The sequence below is a fragment of the Lampris incognitus genome, chromosome 3, assembly GCF_029633865.1.
Source record: "Lampris incognitus isolate fLamInc1 chromosome 3, fLamInc1.hap2, whole genome shotgun sequence".
Taxonomy (NCBI): Eukaryota; Metazoa; Chordata; class Actinopteri; order Lampriformes; family Lampridae; genus Lampris; species Lampris incognitus.
The window spans coordinates 65,053,296-65,071,049 of NC_079213.1; the positions used below are offsets into that span (position 1 = coordinate 65,053,296).

The 17,754-nt window shown below is 49.0% G+C and overlaps 2 protein-coding genes and 1 long non-coding RNA gene across 4 annotated transcripts in view; 2 read left to right on the top strand and 1 right to left on the bottom strand.

The window, feature by feature from the left end:
* The first annotated feature begins 6,268 nt into the window (after window positions 1-6,268).
* On the top strand, window positions 6,269-12,833 carry LOC130110777 (uncharacterized). Its single transcript, XR_008810066.1, has 3 exons — window positions 6,269-6,432; window positions 7,784-7,976; window positions 12,264-12,833. It is a non-coding gene; the product is annotated as an uncharacterized LOC130110777 (long non-coding RNA).
* Window positions 12,765-15,743, bottom strand: ccn1 (cellular communication network factor 1). The gene is made up of 5 exons (XM_056277954.1): window positions 15,417-15,743; window positions 14,880-15,102; window positions 14,180-14,524; window positions 13,860-14,062; window positions 12,765-13,735 (listed from the first exon to the last, which is right to left on the bottom strand). Exons 1-5 carry the CDS (start codon window positions 15,462-15,464, stop codon window positions 13,433-13,435), a joined length of 1,122 nt encoding a protein of 373 aa, XP_056133929.1. The 5' UTR covers window positions 15,465-15,743; the 3' UTR covers window positions 12,765-13,432.
* Window positions 15,744-16,469: 726 nt separating this feature from the next.
* Window positions 16,470-17,754, top strand: part of ddah1 (dimethylarginine dimethylaminohydrolase 1) — a 107,070-nt gene continuing 105,785 nt past the window's right edge. Inside the window, exons 1-2 of one of the 2 annotated variants that reach the window (XM_056277958.1) lie at window positions 16,470-16,504; window positions 16,964-17,116. The gene's annotated coding sequence lies outside the window, so the exon portion shown is untranslated. Of the gene's footprint in view, window positions 16,505-16,767; window positions 17,117-17,754 lie in introns of those variants that run through there. The other variant, XM_056277956.1, reaches the window with a different exon arrangement.

The window sequence follows — 17,754 nt, forward strand, 5'->3', positions numbered from 1 at the left end:
CATTGGGCCCACTACCATGGGCACTGGCAAATGCTGATGGGTCCTTACGAAAAACAAACAAGGCTGCACTTGCCAGAGAGCTTGAAAAGAATGTATCTCCGGCAGAAGACATCCCAATCCCATCTAATTCCATCATTGATGGGATGAGCCTGGTCCAAAAAATGAATGGCAACAACAAAACCTTTGCACAGGTGGCAGAGTCAGCCTTGACCCAGGTCCTCCATGAGGGAGCACAGAGTGGGAGGATTGATGTTGTTTTTGATGTCTATCACCAGACTTCGATCAAAGATGCTGAACGACTGAACCGGGGTGGAGACATCACTCTCCAGTACAAGAATCTTGCAGGGGGACACCACGTCCAGCAGTGGAGAAAATTTCTGTGCAGTTCGTCCAACAAGTCCAGTCTCATCAAGTTTCTGGTGGAAGAGTGGAAACTCCCACGATACAGAGCTATGCTGCATGGCAAGGTGTTGTACATGACCTGTGAGGAAACCTGCTACAAGTTGACAGAAGATGGGTGTGAGGAAGCAGCAGAACTGCACTCCACACATGAAGAAGCGGACACCCGTCTGCTCCTGCATGCATTGCATGCAGCAAATGCGGGCTCAAAGTCAGTTATCATCACAGCTGAGGACACTGATGTCATGGTGCTTTGTCTTGGCTTCCAGAAGGACATCACCTGTCCCATCTACCAGATGTGTGGGACTCAGAACCACACACGGTTTGTCGACATCACCAAACTGGCAAGTTCACTTGGAGACAGCATCTGTGACAGCCTAATTGGCTTACATGCCTTCACAGGCTGTGACACTGTCAGTGCATTCGCTGGTCGAGGGAAGCTGAATGCCCTGAAGATAGTGAGAAAGCACACTTCCTGCCAAGAGACTTTTAGTCAACGGGACAGACATGGAATGTGAGTGATGAGCTGTTCCAGAAAATTGAGCAGTTCACCTGTCGGATGTATGTTGCTAATAGCAGCACTGCTGAGGTGAACAAACTGCGTTACCAGCTCTTCTGCACCAAAAGGGGAGAGGTTGAGTCCAGCCAGCTGCCACCATGTAGAGACTGTCTCTTTATGCATGTTCAACGAGCCAACTATCAGGCAGCAATATGGAAGTGCTGTCTGCAGGCTAACCCTGTGGTGCCAAGCCCTACTGAGTATGGATGGACAGACGATGAAGGCAAGCTGGCCATTTACTGGATGCGCTCCCCACCTGCACCAGATGTGGTCTTGGAAATGCTAACATGCAAGTGTGTGCATTCATGCAAAATGCCAAGCTGCATGTGCCTGTCAAATGGACTTCCATGCACAGACATGTGCAGGTTACAGACCTGCAGTAACCAAAAACAGCAGGATGGTCCAGAACTGGACTTTGAACTTGGGGAGTCAGATGATGAGAGAAACGAGCAGTTTGATGAATGACAGTGTGATGATTCTGATGGTATTACTGTAGTAGTAGTCTATTGATGCACAGGATGTTGATTCTGGACTTGGTTACCCAGAGCTTGATAACAATAATGTAACCATATTCACATATACCCATTACCCTACCCATTACCATTACATATACCCACTAATGATATGGGATTACATGTATCATTGACTAAGTATATGTAAATGTCAATGTTGTTTAAAATATTAAAATAGTTCATTACCTCACTATGGTATTCCTTTTTATCATGTATTTTGATTGTGTATTTAAACAAATGTATAGAGACCAGTTTGTGACCTAACTGGCTTTGGTCTAGTTCTCATTTAAGGCTCACAATCACCTCACACAATGAAATAGTATGGGTATATTATACATTTTCTGAATCTTTACAGTCCTGTGAGTATTCCAGTTTTTGTGTTTTGTGTCCCTGATATTCCTAGATGCCACAGGGCTAAAAGAAAGTATATAGTTTAGGCGAACATTGCAGAAAGATGTGTGTTATTGACGGGTTGAAGAGCTCAAGTGACCTCTATATTTGTGAGAAATATCCACAACAGGGCTTGAATGAAAGCTAAGAAGGTCCCCTTTAAAATGATACCAAAGAATATTATAGAACATTCCATGAGGCTAAACCAGGATATGCACCAGCGTCTAAAATGCAATTTAGTTTAGCGGGTGGTTAACTTCATGAGCTGATAACTGTGATACAGCTGCCACTCAGGAATGGTTATCATACCAAAATATCATCTACAGACATGGATCCTTTCAAAAATTATAAGTAAGTTTTGGCACCTTGGTTGTACCGAAATATCATCTGGCCCATGGACTATATGTGTCCGGCTTGCTGCACTAGCACCTCCTCTGGTCGGTCGGGGCGCCTGTTCAGGGTGGGGGAGGGGGAACTGGGGGGGGTGGCGTGATCCTCCCACGCGCTACGTCCCCCTGGTGAAACTCCTCACTGTCAGGTGAAAAGAAGCGGCTGGCGACTCCACGTGTATCGGAGGCGGCGTGTGGCAGTCTGCGGCCCTCCCCCAGATCTTGGCAGAGGGGGGTGGAGCGGCGACGGCTCGGAAGAGTGGGGTAATTGGCCAAGTACAATTGGGGAGAAAAAGGGGGGGGAAATTAAGATCTGTAGAAAATTATTAGTTATCCTATCCACAAAGTACTGTATATGTACAAGCAACATAACTGTGTGGCTGTATGTGTGGCTGTTTGTGCGGCTGTATGTGTGTGTGTGTGTGTATATGTGTGTGTGGGGGGGGGGCGCTGCATACGTCGTCGTGTCATAATGTCACTTTATTGCGGCGACGGAGAGTGGGTAATAACCGAAAGTGTGTACACGTGTGTTTTTATGACCCCCGTTCACCCCTATGGACGGGCGCGCTTTTGATGTTTAGGTTGCGATGACGCATTTTACTCCCCCTTGCACAAGGGAGGGACGGTGATCTCACATCCCAGGGTGCATCTCTTCCCCCTGTGGCGCACACAGAGGCCCCAGCTTCTTCCCCGGCTAGTCTTATGAAGCTCATTTAAGACTTCTTTAATATTTGGGGGGGATACATTTTTTTGGAAGCCGTGTTTATAGCACAGCCACTGCAGCTATTACTGAAATGAACCTAATCAGCTTAATATCGGCAGCCGGAGGCCAGGGTTTTTTTTTACGGGTGGCAATAAATATTTCATTTCCCGCTGATTTTATTGTACGTTTACATTCTAATCTCAGGGCAAATTGAACAAAGGCGGGCATGTGAACTGCTGTGTCCATACATATTTGCTCTCCGATTCCACGGCCGTAAAGGTGGATTAATGCAAAGACGTCCTGCTAACAATGGGTTTTCGCCATCCACTCTCATTTTCCCTCTATTAACCCTCAGATTATAATGCCCCTAACTGATGCTTCCAGTCGGTGTGTTGGGGGCCAGGAGAGGCCAGAGGCGCCCCAGCAGTGCTGCTGCTGCGTTAGGCCTTCTCTCGCCAGCTCCGCTTTTGCTGCTTACCGGTGCGGCTTGCCAAATTCAGCGGTAGCCAGCAACATTCTACCATTGTTTAACCGGCATCAGATGTCGTGACCTGCTATTTCTGAAGGTAGGAAACCGGTCGAACCGCGCCAAACGCTCGCCTCCTCTTGGACGGGCAGGGGTGTTGTGGTTAAAAGGTAGTAGTGGTTGGAGGCTATTGATAGAATGGAACAGTTATATAACCTTCAGAAAGGACTGTCCTTTCGGCATTATAAATAAATATGTACTGTAGAGTCATAGTGCAACCTACCTTTTAAGCCGACCGCTGTGCTGTTTACAATTTGAGGAGGATGACGTAAGACGCTGTCGATGGGAGGAGAGTGCACCGCCGGGTGCGGCATCTGCTAGCCCCGTGCATCTGCCCTCCTCTTGCGGCGTGGCTTGGCCTGCGTTGAATTACCGCCGATTCTTTTATGGCCCTTCTCTTAATTTCCTATCACAATAAAGCCACTATGCAACCGCACAACAGCACCGTCTTTGTTTCTACGTGCTGTTAAAACGCAATCAGAGCTGTTTATAGTTCATCGGGAAAAACAAAAGAATGGGGAATAATGCCTCCGACTCCGCTAAATTGCTCTTTGATACCTCCGCGTGTCGGTTTGCACTTTATTAGCCGCGAGCTGGTGGTCGGGATTCAAAATTGTGTTGCGTGCATAGCTGTTTTTTTTTTTTTTTTTAATTTTATGAGACCGGCTTTGGGACGCAGCTTTCCGACGGTGGCTTTCCTCGCAGCAAGGCCAGAGTGAACAGAGCACAGTGCATCTGGAAAAGCAGGTACTGAAGCTTAAAACCCTGTTCCAGTGCCTGACCGCACCCTATCTCCAAATGAAACACTTGAGTGGTTGTCGTTATACACCGATCAGCCAAAACGTTAAAACCAACTGTCTTTGTAAGTCCCCCTTGTGCCGCCAAAACAGCTCTGACCTGTCAAGGCATGGACTCCACCGGATCTCCGAAGGTGTGCTCTGGCACCAAGACGTTAGCAGCAGATCCTTTAAGTTCGGTGAGTTGCGAGGGGGACCTCCGCGGATCGGACTTGTTTTTCCAGCACGTCCCGCAGACGCTCGATCAGATTGAGATCTGGGGAACTTGGCGGCCAAGGCAACATCTTGAACTCTTTGTCATGTTCCTCGAACCGTCCCTGAACGATGTGTGCAGTGTGGCGGGGCACACCATCCTGCTGAAAGAGGCCACTGCCAGCAGGGAATACCGTTGCCATGGAGGGGTGTACTTAGTCTGCAACAACAATGTTTAGGTAGGTGGTACGTGTCAAAACAACATCCACATGAATGCCAGGACCCAAGGTTTCCCAGCAGAACATTGCCCAGAGCGTCACACTGCCTCCGCCTTCTTCCCATAGTGCATCCTGGTGCCATCTCTTCACCGGGTAAACAAGGCACATGCACCCGGCCGTCCACATGATGATTCATCAGACCAGGCCACCTTCTTCCATTGCTCCATGGTCCAGTTCTGATGCTCATGTGCCCATTGTAGACACTTTTTGATGGTGGACAGGGGTCATCATGGGAGCTCTGTCTGGTCTGCGGCTACGCAGCCCCATACACAGCAAGCTGTGATGCCCTGTGTCCCCTGATGCCTGTCTATCATAGCCAGCATTAACTGTTTCAGCAATCTGAGCTACAGTAGCTGTTCTGTGGGATCAGACCAGACGGGCGAGCCTTCACTCCCCAGCCTTGGGCGCCCATGACTCTGTCGCCGGTTCACTGGTTGTCCGTCCTTGGACCACTTTCGGTAGGTACTGACCATTGCATACCGGGAACACCCCACAAGACATGCCGGTTTGGAGATGGCTGATCCAGTCATGGAGTCGTCACAATTTGGCCCTTGTCAGAGTCGCTCAGATCCTTACGCGTGCCCATTTTTCCTGCTTCCAACACATCAACTTCGAGACCTGACTGCTCACTTGCTGCCTAACATATCCCACCCCTTGACAGGCGCCATTGTAACGACATAATCCACGTTATCCACTGACCCGTCAGTCGCTGTAAAGTTTTGGCTGATTGATGTATACGTTAAGCTACACTGAGCAAGCAAGCAAGACACACAAAACAAGACACACAAGAAAACTTGATGCATGCAACAGAGTTATTATTAAGGTTTTGCACATATAATTAATGTTTTCAATCTATTTCTGGTCCTTTTTTTTTAACTTTATTTTACTGTTCCAGGCATAAAGAATGACCAAATAAATCAATCCACTCGGTGTTTTTAGACCAAAGACAATAGGGGAGCTGTGTTGTGGCTCCATTTTTCGTCATATTTATTACCTATTGTCCATTCTGTGTGGCACCCATAACAGTGTGGTGAAAAGTGGATATGGTGTTGTTGTGCTAGTCCACAAATTTTCTGTGGCTGGAAAAAATGGCTAACATGTCTGCGTGCACACACACACAGGCACCGTCTATTGTTAAGCTCCTGTCAACACGTTCCCCTTGTAAATCTATGGTCGCGTCCCGGTGCCTGGTCCCCTGTTCATGAAATGGGAGCAGCATGATCTCTGGTCCACGACCTGCGGAGATTGAATCTGCCCCCGGGTCAGGCGGTGAGAGGATGCTCCTGGGGCTGCAGCTGGGCCACCTTGCCCCGTTCCTGTGGTCAGCAGACCCCCCCCCCCCAGCAGGAACAGAGCAGCGGTGTTGTTGTCACTTTGTCGCCGCGGTCACCTTGGAGACGGGCCTGTGCCAAGTTATTTGCAGGAAGTGATTCACTCGCTCCCTTTTTTTGTTTGTTTTGTTTTGGGGGTTTTTTTTTGGTCTGTGTCGTGTTGACCTGACAGTCTGGACCGAGAGGGACTTTCAGTCGTCCTTGTTTTTCTTTCCCTGGTTATCAGCCTTGTTGTGAAGCGGTTTTCAGAGCACCTGCCCGAGCCCCGCTAGGCTTCCTGTAGCCTACATCGACTTCTGTGTGCATTTTAAACGCTAACAACGGAAGTCAGGCGGTCCACATCCAGGTCTCGCCAGGTATTTTCTTTTTATTTTCTCCCGATAAGCCCTCTTGGCCAATCACTTCTTCATGGGGGTTTTTTTTTTGTGACTGGGATTTGGATTGTGTGATTGTTGAACACGTGCATCACAGTTTAAAACTTTTTAATTTAATTTAATTTTTTTGTAATTTGTGATATTTAGCTATGCAAATAAAATTGACTTAACTACTTTCAAGCAGCTTTAAGAAATTGAGGGGCGTCCGGGTAGCATGGTGGTCTATTCCGTTGCCAACCAACATGGGGATCGCCGGTTCGAATCCCTGTGTTACCTCCGGCTTGGTCGGCGTCCCTACAGACACAACTGGCCGCGTCTGCGGGTGGGAAGCCGGATGTGGGTGTGTGTCCCTGTTGCTGCACTAGCGCCTCCTCTGGTCAGTCGGGACGCCTGTTCTGGGGGGGAATAATGTGATCGTCCCACGCACTACGTCCCCCTGGTGAAACTCCTCACTGTCAGGTGAAAAGAAGCGGCTGGCGACTCCACATGTATCGGAGGAGGCATGTGGTAGTCCGCAGCCCTCTCCGGATCGGCAGAGGGGGTCGGAGCGGCGACCGGGACGGCTCGGAAGAGTGGAGTGGCTGGATACATCCATCCATCCATCCATCCATTATCGAAACCGCTTATCCTTACTCAGGGTGGCGGGGATGCCAGAGCCTATCCCAGCAGTCGTTGGACAGCAGGCGGGGAGACACCCTGGACAGGCCGCCAGGCCATCACAGGGCCTGGAAATCACTCAATAAAACATAAAAGGAGACTAAAGGAGATTGCTGTTTGAGTTGTGCCATACATTCCCTGTGGTTGGCTAAGACCTTTTTCAAGTCTGGGCAGCAGCTGAAGCAAATGTCCCTAAATAAAGTGACAGTCACAGCCAGTCTCCTCAGCTCTGCGTCACACTGGGAGCTGCGAGTCGACTTAGGGGGGGCGGCTAAGGTTCCCGAAAAAAGGGGGAAAATTCCACACAAAAAAGGAAAAAGAAATTAATGGCAAAATGCTTGAGGTCTTTTGAAAGACTCCATGCTTAGAAGTAATATTGATTATATCATTTCAAAAAAATATATATCCCATAAAAATGTTGCCATACCGCATTGCACTCAAATATTGACTCCTCTCTGTTTGTCAGCATTTCTGTAACTGCAGACCCAGATATGGAGGTCACACACACACACTCACTCATAGACACACACACACACACACAGTGTGTGTGTGTGTGTGTGTCTATGAGTGAGTGTGTTGACTTTATTGCAGAAGGAGACAAGACCAGCTGCTCTATAGACTGTTTGTACTGTAGCCCTGAAGTCATAATTCCCACTCATTAGCCACTTTTCCACAGCAGGGCCGAGGCCAGCACCAACCGTTTACAGCACAAGATCAAAAAAGGCGTGATTCCGTCAGTCAGCGCCGCGGGCCGCTTGACACCACTCTGCGGCCAGCGCGACGCAATGTGGGTCAGAGAAGAAGCCCTGCTGCAGGACGAGAGGCCGGCTGGCAGAGGAGCCCAACCAGCCCCGCTCTGGCCTTAAAGGGTATGTCGCCCTGTCACCTTCATGGCCTCCAGAGAGACACCAGTAAAAAGTCACAGCTGCAACCTTATCAGTACGCCACTTACTGAAAACTCTCAAAACTGAATTCCACTGAAACGCTTACGAAGTTATTATGGCTGGAATAGGCTGCGTGTGGGTGGTGGTGGTGGGGGGGGCGTCTGTATTCCATCTGTGCATGTGTCCTCATAGATGGATGGGGTAATCCTATTTTTTTTTCCAATCAAGATTTTGTGAGCTATCGCTTCATTGGAAACACGCTCCAACCATTTAAACATTTACAGTTCGTGTAAAACGATCCACTTATGAGACAATAGTAATGTCAGCGGCCACAGAGGTCAGCCCATTCAACAATGACTTAAGTGGGGCCCCCTCACAGATTGCTCTGTCCAGCACTGTCCCAGCCGCTTGGGCTCCATGGAAGTCTACAGACTCGGGGGCCCGTCTCGCCCGTCAGTGCCGAGTCTCGCTTGAACCATTAATCACAGTCCAGTAGCTAGCATGCCGGTGGGGACAGGCTTGACATACCCCGCAGACGGGCAGAGAACCGAGTCACGATTTTCCCCTAAACTTGCTCATCAGTTATTCTTCTGTAATTGCAGAGGGGGCGGATCTGACGAGAGGCGTCAGCGCCACCAAGCTGTCCTGTATGCCTTACTGTTCTCCCTTACTACCCCTGGGTCTCCATTATGGGAGGGTCCCACACTCTTAATAGGATTTGTGCGCATGGATAGTCCCCGACCTCAACGTTTATAACAGCTCTTTTGGGGGGTAAATTAGCGAGTGATTTGCGAACAAATAACGTGCAACAACAGCTGTAACACGGCGTGTTTAATGGGAAAGCTGCAACTTTAACGTTATACCGAGTCACTGAAATCTCCTCTCGAAGACAAAAGTTGCGTCCTGTTATTCCCTTAATATCTACTTGAAGTGTGGGAAGTTCCCAGACTCCCTTTATGTCACTAACCCAGAGGGCATCCTGCATAATCTCTCTCATTAAAAGTTCCCCTTGCTTGAAAATTCACAATATTTTCAATTTACCTTGCAAGTAGGATTTTGGTTTGCACAGAAAAAAAATAAAAATGACGTGAAAGTTGACTCCTGCCCAGTACAAGGGAGAGGTGTGCCCCCGCCCCCACGACCCCAGCCAAACCTCATTCCGACACGGGGTCCATCTCACCACCGCACATGAGATGAGATGCACCGAGGAGCGTCTGTAGACATCTAACGTCCGTTGCAAGAAGACGAGACAAAAAATCCCTGTATTGAAGAGAAGCCAACCGGATTCGCTGTGTTGAAAAAAGGACACCCAAGTGCTTCTTTCAGCAGGCAGCAGCATGGTGTCAGGGGTCATGACAGTCGCATCTCCTCCTCACTAATCCGGTGTGTGTCGGCCCAGGGTCAAAGATGTGGAAATCTCCACCGACACCGGTGCATCGGGCAAGAAATCGCAGCCTATTGCTCTGTTATTCTATTATTCTGTTATTCTGCTTCCGCCGTCTGTGTGTTCAACCCGGGACGGACCGGCGGCTCTTATCCGTGTGCCATCTAAAAACGACCACGTGTCATAACCTCTTCATCGCTGATGGGCTTCCGTGAATTTTTGGATCGCTGCACAATTCCGGAACTTCAGTGGGAGAAGGCCGCTGGGGCCTTGACCCTCGACAAGTGGCACAGACAGCAGAAGAACGGACGGGTTAATGGGACCGCGAGGAGGCGGTCCTTTTCTTCCTCTGCCTTGGAGCCGGTCATCACAGCAGCCCAGCAGAACTAAACTGACCACAGTCTCCCCCTAAGAGAGGTGTTGAAAATCAACTCCTTTGTCCCCCACCACCCCTCCCCCGTTTTGTCTGTCTCTCACCCACACCCACCTTTCACAGTTGGAGGTTATTAGAGACGGAGGACATTTATACACCAGGAAGTTTGCACATCCATACCTTAGCGATGCACTCGGAGCGAGGGCTTACCTTGACCGCTTCTACGGCCGAGTCTCCCGCATGCAACCCGAGCTGCCGTGGGTTCGTTTACCAGCGGCGCAAAGTCACGGCACACTCGAGCGTACTGAAGTCCAGAGCCCTTCGATTCTTATCCCAGCCCATGCCGAACTGCATTTCTGAGACGGGTTGCAAATCAGGATTTGTATCAAAAACAGGTGCAGTCAATCCACCGAGCCAATCAGACAGCTCATTAAAATGTTCTAGAGGTAAGATCAGCTCCTCGGTTTAATCACGGTTCTTAAAGTTTGTTAGCATTTTATTAATTTATTTTTGCCCGCTTGCAATTCGAGGGTTTGTTATTGGAACACGAATTTGGAAGCGCAACGCGTGCACTTCCCTGTGCAGTCCAGCAGGTGGCTCCTGTATAAATCATGTGACCGGCTCTCCATCTGGACTTGTTGCACTCGGGTTCCCTTTTAACAGTGGATGTTAACCCGGGGTTATAGACAAGGGGGCTGTAAAATAGCTGACATCAGTGCTCGCCGGCCTCCAGAATGCTGTAATGGCCACTCTCCGGTCCCGTCAGCTTCTGGGCGCACCGCATTACGTAGTGCTTAATGAAGGCCTTAATGCTAATGTCTTTGTCATATAAACACACTTTGGGGTTCAGGGAATGAGGTAGCCGCTGAGTGATTTAATTGCGGGGGCGCCTGTGTGTGAGGGCCTTGTTTGCCCGCGTGTCTGAGCGCGATAGTTTTTACAGGTTTGGGCCCTGCCGGCCAGGCCTCCCGTGCATTTATTTCGCACTATATAACGCAGTCTTTAGAGGAGGTGTGTGGGGGGGGGGTTTCACACGAGGTCGGAGGCGGGTGGAAAAGCTGCGATACGGGAGCCTCTCTGCTGCGAGTTATAGAGGAATGCCACACGGATGACCGGGAAGGCCGCTCGCGTAACGTATAGGCCTACACGCTGTTACGTAACCCGGTTAGCCGCGTTGTGTTAACAAGACAAACGACAGTCTGATTGCACTTTCCAAGCTATGAAAGAGCGAGCTGGAATTTTCTTCCCCAGGAAGCAGCAGGAGGGGACGGGGGGAAGGAGCAAAAGCAGAGCTGCTTGAGAGTGTTTTGACTGTAAATCCGGCCCGAGAAGGGGGGGCAGCCACACATCTTTGTGATTAGGTAAACCTCGGAGGCCTTTCATGTGAGCAATCTGTAAAACCTCAGTGGACACATCCTGTGCGGTATGCAGCTCAATCAAAGGCAACGTGTCCGGCTCAGTCTCCTATTAAACGCACACGATTAAGACTTATTTCCACCAGCCATGAAAGCGAGTTGTGCAACAAAGGTACCTTGTGGTCTCCGATACACCGGGGTTTGTTGCCGCTGTGATTTTCCGAGGAGATAAAATGCCCTTTTTGCGTATGCGAAACAAAGCACCCGGGAATGTTTATGTACATTCAGGAGAGACTTCTCGGCGAAAGTGGACGCGTTGCTCCCAAATATTTCTCCCCCCCAACATCTGCCGCCCATCAGGATGTCTGCTCTCTGAGCCGCTGCCGCATTCCTGAACTGCTCCCTCTACCTGGATCACAAAACCCTTCCCCCTGCCGCTGCCCCTGAGCTCCACTCCCCCTTACCCCGACACAGAACCAGTGCTAGATTCTTACACTGGTTGGATTAAGTGCCTTTTATTTCACCAAAAAATTAGCATTTGTTAATTTTTTATTTTCAAATTATCCAGCAGGATTCGTGGGGCATTGGGAGTCACCGATGATGACTCCACACAATAGTGAAAAAAGGTTTTTCAGGTTAGCAAAAAAGCTTCACACACATTAAGGGCTTGTCATCAGACGGCAGCATCACACCCTCTCTGCTTGAGACGGAGGCAACTATGTCGTCCGTTTCCTGCCCTGAACTCTCGATTTACCCCCCCCCCCAGCACCGTGATACTCCTTCCTCCTTGCTGAACCTGACGTGGAAGGACAGGCCTCCTCGCGTTGCAAGGCTGTTTACAACAACTCCACAACCCCCTCCCCTGTCCCCCCCCCCCGCAGCTTAAGAGGCATAGAAAGCCAACACAACACTTTTAAAGACAGCTGCTAATGAATTGGGTCAAATTGGTATTGCTTTCCCACTGTGTGTGAAAAAAGCTTTCTCCCTGGACACATTCTCTCTATACAGCCCATTGTGTGCAATAATAGTCATTGTCTGTGTTGCATGGTGTCTAATCCAAGCCCCATTGAAAGCAGCACTTAAAATTCCTGGCGAACTCCCATACTCATTTCTGCTCTTGGACTTAATCTTTTTCTTCTTCTTCTTCTTCTTCTTCTCAGAATCAGTCAAGTGAATGGCTTAGCCGGATCAAATGGAAGCAGGCTCCCTCGCTTGAGAATGGCATTCCAAGGAACAAAAAGTCTGGAGAGCATCTCCAAGGCTCTGTTATATAAGAACAGGCTGACCCCGCACCATGTCTGTCTGAAAATCTGTTGTGTCTGCAGCATGATATAACTAAGGGATTTTCTTCGCCGGTAATGATGACTTTGAATAACATCCCACCCCCTCCACCCCGCCCATCTGTATGCGTGTGTGCACTGTGTTATGTGGCTTGTGTCGTCCCCTCGGGGCGAAGCTGAGGCGCTCGGTGGAGGCAGACTGACTACAGAAGAGCCAGGCATGGCTATATTTCATAAATAAATCAGTTTTATTTGTAACATATAAAATTAAATCATTTTACAATTTATTCCAGTATGACACATAATATCCAAATAAAGTAACTACATTTGTCGATAAATAATATTAATAATAATAATAAAAACATTCATTCATTCTTTGACATGTTTCGCTTTGTCTTTTTTTTTTGTTGTTGTTGATAAAAGTACGGGAGTTCAATAGCTGCCACAAAACATGAACACTAATGCCCACGTCAGGAAGAGATGTAACCACACACTTGTTAAACAAGCCGAGACGTTACGTTTGGTGTCTTTTTTTTTTTCTTTTCTTTTTCTTAGGTTACAGGGTGGTATACTATTTTTAGTTGCGTATGTGCAAACATAAATATATACACACACAAGTCTACAGTTCGGGTCATGTCGGGATGTTAAAGATCAAAATATACACAGCGAATTGATATCAGCAACTAACATACATGTACAAATCTTAATTACATGTTGCTCCTTAACGAAGCTACCTAGGATGCTCCAGTAATATGAAGCGATTCGTAGTTGAGAATGCTGATGTAGTCACAGCAAACAGTGCACTTTCTTAAGTCCTCATGATGTAAGCCCACAATTCCTTGGGAATCTAGTTACAACAAGGAGTTGGTAGTTTGTTTTGGCGGTCAATGTACACCCCCCCCATCCCCACCCCCCTGCATTCGAATTGGGCCGCCATTGGCTGCCTGTCATTGTTGTCGATTCACTCTCTTTCTTTCTTTCTTTCTCTCTCACCCACTATCTCTCTCTCGCTCTCTCTTAGGGGCTGGGTCGTTCTTAGCCAACCAGACTCAGTCTCTGAACTTGTGGATGTCGTTGGAGAGGCGGTAGAAGGGGTAGGAGGCTTCGTTGGCATGGGGGCAGTTGTAGGTGCACTTGCAGGACTCGATCATCATGACGTTCTTGTTGAAGGTCTCGCCGTCCTCGCAGCGGAACTTGACACGGATGGTTCTGGTGTCGTGGGGGCTGCAGCAGCGTCCATCCACGCAGGCGCCGCAGTACTTGGGCCTGTACTTCTTCAGGCTGTGGCACCCAGCATAGGTGAACTTGACTGGCTGGCTGGACTTCTTGGTCCTGCTGCACTTCTTTCCTTTCTGCAAAGGGAGGAACAATAGGGAGAGGAACATTTAGCCTCCTGCATAGTAGTGTAGTATAGTGCTGTATTTCTGGTGCCATGCATGTTTTCATCATATAGTAGTCATGGTGGGTCATGTTTACCTTCAGACTGGAGTAAGGTGACTGGGTGCATGGTCGCACTTCACAGATTCTTGTCTCTTTGACCAGCTTGCACTCGCTGTTGTTGTTAGTGACTCTCGTGGAGATTCCTGTCCCACAGGTCTTGGAGCACTGGGACCAGGGTGTGGTTTGGACAATGCACTTCTGCCTGTCAAACATCTGGCTTTCAGGCTGCACTCTGAATGCTGTGAGAAAAACAGAACCATTGTTAGAAAATTGTACATTTTTTCAAAGTTCTCCCAATGAAATGTAAAGGGGGGGGGGATCTGTTTGTTTAAAAAGTAAAATGGCTATTTTCTTACCAGGTAAAGACTTGAGTCCACCCTTGACCATGGCAATGAGTTCGTTTCTGTTGGTGAGGTCTCTTTCTGACTCGTCTGTCAGTGTGTCTTTGCCAAAGAGCTTCTCCAGGATGTCTGTCTCCTTGCCATCATCGCACACCCACTCCTCGCAGCACTGGCCCGCTACCTTGACCAGCCTGGGGTTGGCACAGCCCAGGTTGGGGAGGGAGAGCTCCTGCGGGCACAGTGGGACACAGCCCACCGCCCCATCGATGCACGTGCACTGGTGTTTACAGTTGGGCTGGAAGCTCTCGCCGTTCTGGTAAATCCGGCTGTTGTACTCGCATGGTCTGCCTTCTGACTTAGCTGCACAGGAGAGGAAAAACAAACGGGAGGAGAAGAATGTTATTCTTTCCCCGCTCTGCTCAGAGGACGTCTGCAGAAGACATCACAAGCGGCCGGATAAGGATCGGTTAAACTGTGAAATTTTTCAGGCTGCCCCGAGGAGTCACTTTCTCTCCACAGAGGACTATCTGTGCTCCCAGGACTAGACTTTAAGGTTCCTCCTACCTACATTCCACAGAGTTGAAATCACACAAGCGTCTCTGACTCTAGTATAAAACACCCCCCCCACCCCCTTTCAATAGCTACCTCTAGAACCAGCACTAAGCATTATATATATTTTTAAAAAAAAACGGGACGGTCACGAAACTGTACATACCTCGGCAAATCCCACGGGTGGTCGCCGTGAAGCTGGCCCCGAAGTTACACTCCAGCCCTTTGGTGTGATCGCAAGGCTCGCTCAGGCTGCAGTCCTCGTTCAGCTGCCTGGCGCAGACCTTGCAGCAGCCGCAGCCGTCCAGCACCAGGCTGACACCCGGAGCGCACTGGGGCACTTCCAGGGGGCACTCGCACACGGAGGGGCAAGATGAAGAGGAGAGGACCTGTAACATCAAAAAAAAAACAAACAGCACAGACTCCGGTTAAATAAGAACCCCCGAGACATCCACAAGGAACCCCACCCCACACACAGTCCCGACCCCACCATCTACCCTAAAACCGAATCTTAACATGCACGTGCCTACTGCTACTCCTAGCTTGCGAATTTAAGAAATAAAAGGAGGGGAGGAAATGAGCCTCCTCCTCCTTCTTCTTCTTCTTGTTGTTCTAACGGCAGACGTCTGCCGCGCTATGATCAGAAAACGGATCTCTCCATCTTGTGGGGGGGGGGGGGGGGTGAAATGAGCAGGTAACTCACCAAGTTGAACGTCCCAGTGAGAATAACGGTGACGGTGAGCATCAGCATCTTGGATGTTTAGGTTTTTTTCCCTCTCAGGCGGGTCTTCAGCAAATAACTGAAACGGGAAAGAAGAAGAAGGAAGAAAACAAAATCTCCCTCTCTGGAAAGGTTGAGTTTGTCTTTCGGAGGAATCCTTAAGTTTTTTTTGGGGGTTTTTTTTTTTTGTTTCCCCCCGCGCTCGCCAACTCAAGTCGTCTCTCAAAATGCGTTTGGTTCGTAGTAGTCTCTAGTAATACAGACGCTCCTTTGAGTTGTTCCAGCTCCTGGTTGCAGTTGCAGTCTGCTGCGGTTCGGGCACCTCCGCTCTTTTATGCTGGAGTGGGAGCTGACGTCGTTGTTGGCTGCCTGCTGAACTGTTCCAAAACTATGCGAGGAATGTTTCTTGGCGCGTTTTCCATCCAAGACTAAGCTCCACCCTGTCTAACCTTTTTTTTTCTTCTTCTTCTTCTTCTTCTTCTTAAATGGACCACCCCCCACCCACCCACCCACCCCCGGATCCCATCTGAATACACTTTTCCGTCTCACTTTTTTTCTTCTTTCCCTCCCTTCTTCTTTAGCACCTTTCTTTTTTCGTTTGCTCACCTCTCTCCCACACACATGTATACAGACATGAGCTCATTTTGTGTCACTTTAATGGATGCTTATATATACATGTGTGTAACTATATATATATATATGGATCTGTGATGCTTCCACTGTGTATCCCTTTTTTATTTATAGGCGGGCTAAAGGGTTTTAACTGAAATGAGGATATTAGTTATTCATCAACGATGCCAGATGGAGTGATATGCATATTCTATTTATAACGCCACGGCGGGTTATTTTTAACATTGCTGATACAAGTCATTGGCTAAATCCATCCGTTGCAGCGGCCGCACGGCGAAGCGGCTGTAGGTCCCCCCCCCCACCCCGCGCGTGCGTTTAAAAGGGACGGGAGAAATAAGTTTACGGCGTCTATTTCTGGCTCGCCGTTGCCTTTATTCAGGGGGAGCTAAGCATTTCCAGATGCGCGGCAGACCTCAGACGTAACAATATTGCCATATTTGGTATGGCAGTAGCCTACATTATTAACATATTTCTCTCTCGGCCAGCCAACCACAAAGCATTCCTGACAGCTTAAAGGCTTGTTAAATATGTTCTTCGTGCAGGAAATTCCTTAGCATTCCTCGAGTTAATTTACTTTTCACGCAAACTGTCCATCACGTTTCGGCGGGTGGGGGGGAAGTAGTGGGTTTTGTCGTGATCCAATTTTCCAAAAGAGATGTTGGTTTGGGGGGGGTGAGAGAGAGAGAGGGGGGAAGCAGCTTGGTGTACTCTGCTTTTCACGAGTCTCCAATAAGTCACATACCACGAAGTTTGAAATTGTTCCGTTTGTTGAAGTCCCGAGTTGACCAAAGAGTAACGAGACGCTCAAAGAGCCCCAAATAAGCGAATCGTTTCGCCGCGCATGAGCGACTGACAGGTCCGAGGGGGGGAGACACTTACACAAGTTTGATCTCTTCTAGGTTTGTGCGGCGCTTGGACGACGCTTAGGCTACTTCTCCCATGTAATCTCTTGACTTGACGTCCATGACTGAGACAGACGTGTTGCCAGAGCAACGGGACGGAGCGGCTGTCGAGACCGAAAGGTGCTTCTCCGGTGAATCTGCGCTTCTCCGGTGAGTCTGCGCTTCTTTTGACTTTAACCGTAATAGTCAAGTCATTCAACTGTATTTTGACCGACGGCTCGCGTCGCTCGCGCGAAGCCGGCTCGTGGCGCTTGCCCGGTCGGTCGGTGGCTGTAAAACCGACGTCAGCGCCTCTGCGTCCAGTAAACCATCTTACGTTAATGTGTAAAAAAAAGAAGACATATTTTCAAAATTTCCGATTCAAGACACTAGATGGGGATGTGTAAAGCTCAACAACGCCGGCTGTTTGCCGTGACGTCTCTATTTACGGCGTCGTGACCGTGATCGATATTCAAATGACCATCGACGACTAAAGTTTGGAAAATGCTGATCGGTTAGGTGGGCCCTGCCTGCAGAACCGTGACCCTGCCTGCGGTCTGCTGACTGACATGGAAGTGTGCAGAGACCTGCCGGTGACTTGCTTTTGTTTTGTGTGTGTTAGTACGTGGGTGCCTGTTTGGTTTGGGGGGGGGTATGTTCAGGACGGTGTGCCAACGTGCATCGCCCCCCTCTTGTTTCTGCTCACTGGCGGAAACGTGTTAGTAGTGAAAGGGCGACTATGTGTTTACAGTCGCTCCTGATTTACTTAAACGGTTCAGCGGGACTTACGTCATTTTCTGTGTCGTCCT

What these genes read in the sequence shown, in the direction of transcription:
- ccn1 (XM_056277954.1), bottom strand. Translation starts at nt 15,464, where the DNA reads ATGCTGATGCTCACCGTCACCGTTATTCTCACTGGGACGTTCAACTTG. An exon ending in CACCCGTGGGATTTGCCGAG is followed by an intron (nt 14,525 to 14,879) that starts GTATGTACAGTT and finishes TCTCCTGTGCAG; the next exon opens with CTAAGTCAGAAGGCAGACCA. An exon ending in CACCTTACTCCAGTCTGAAG is followed by an intron (nt 13,736 to 13,859) that starts GTAAACATGACC and finishes CTCCCTTTGCAG; the next exon opens with AAAGGAAAGAAGTGCAGCAG.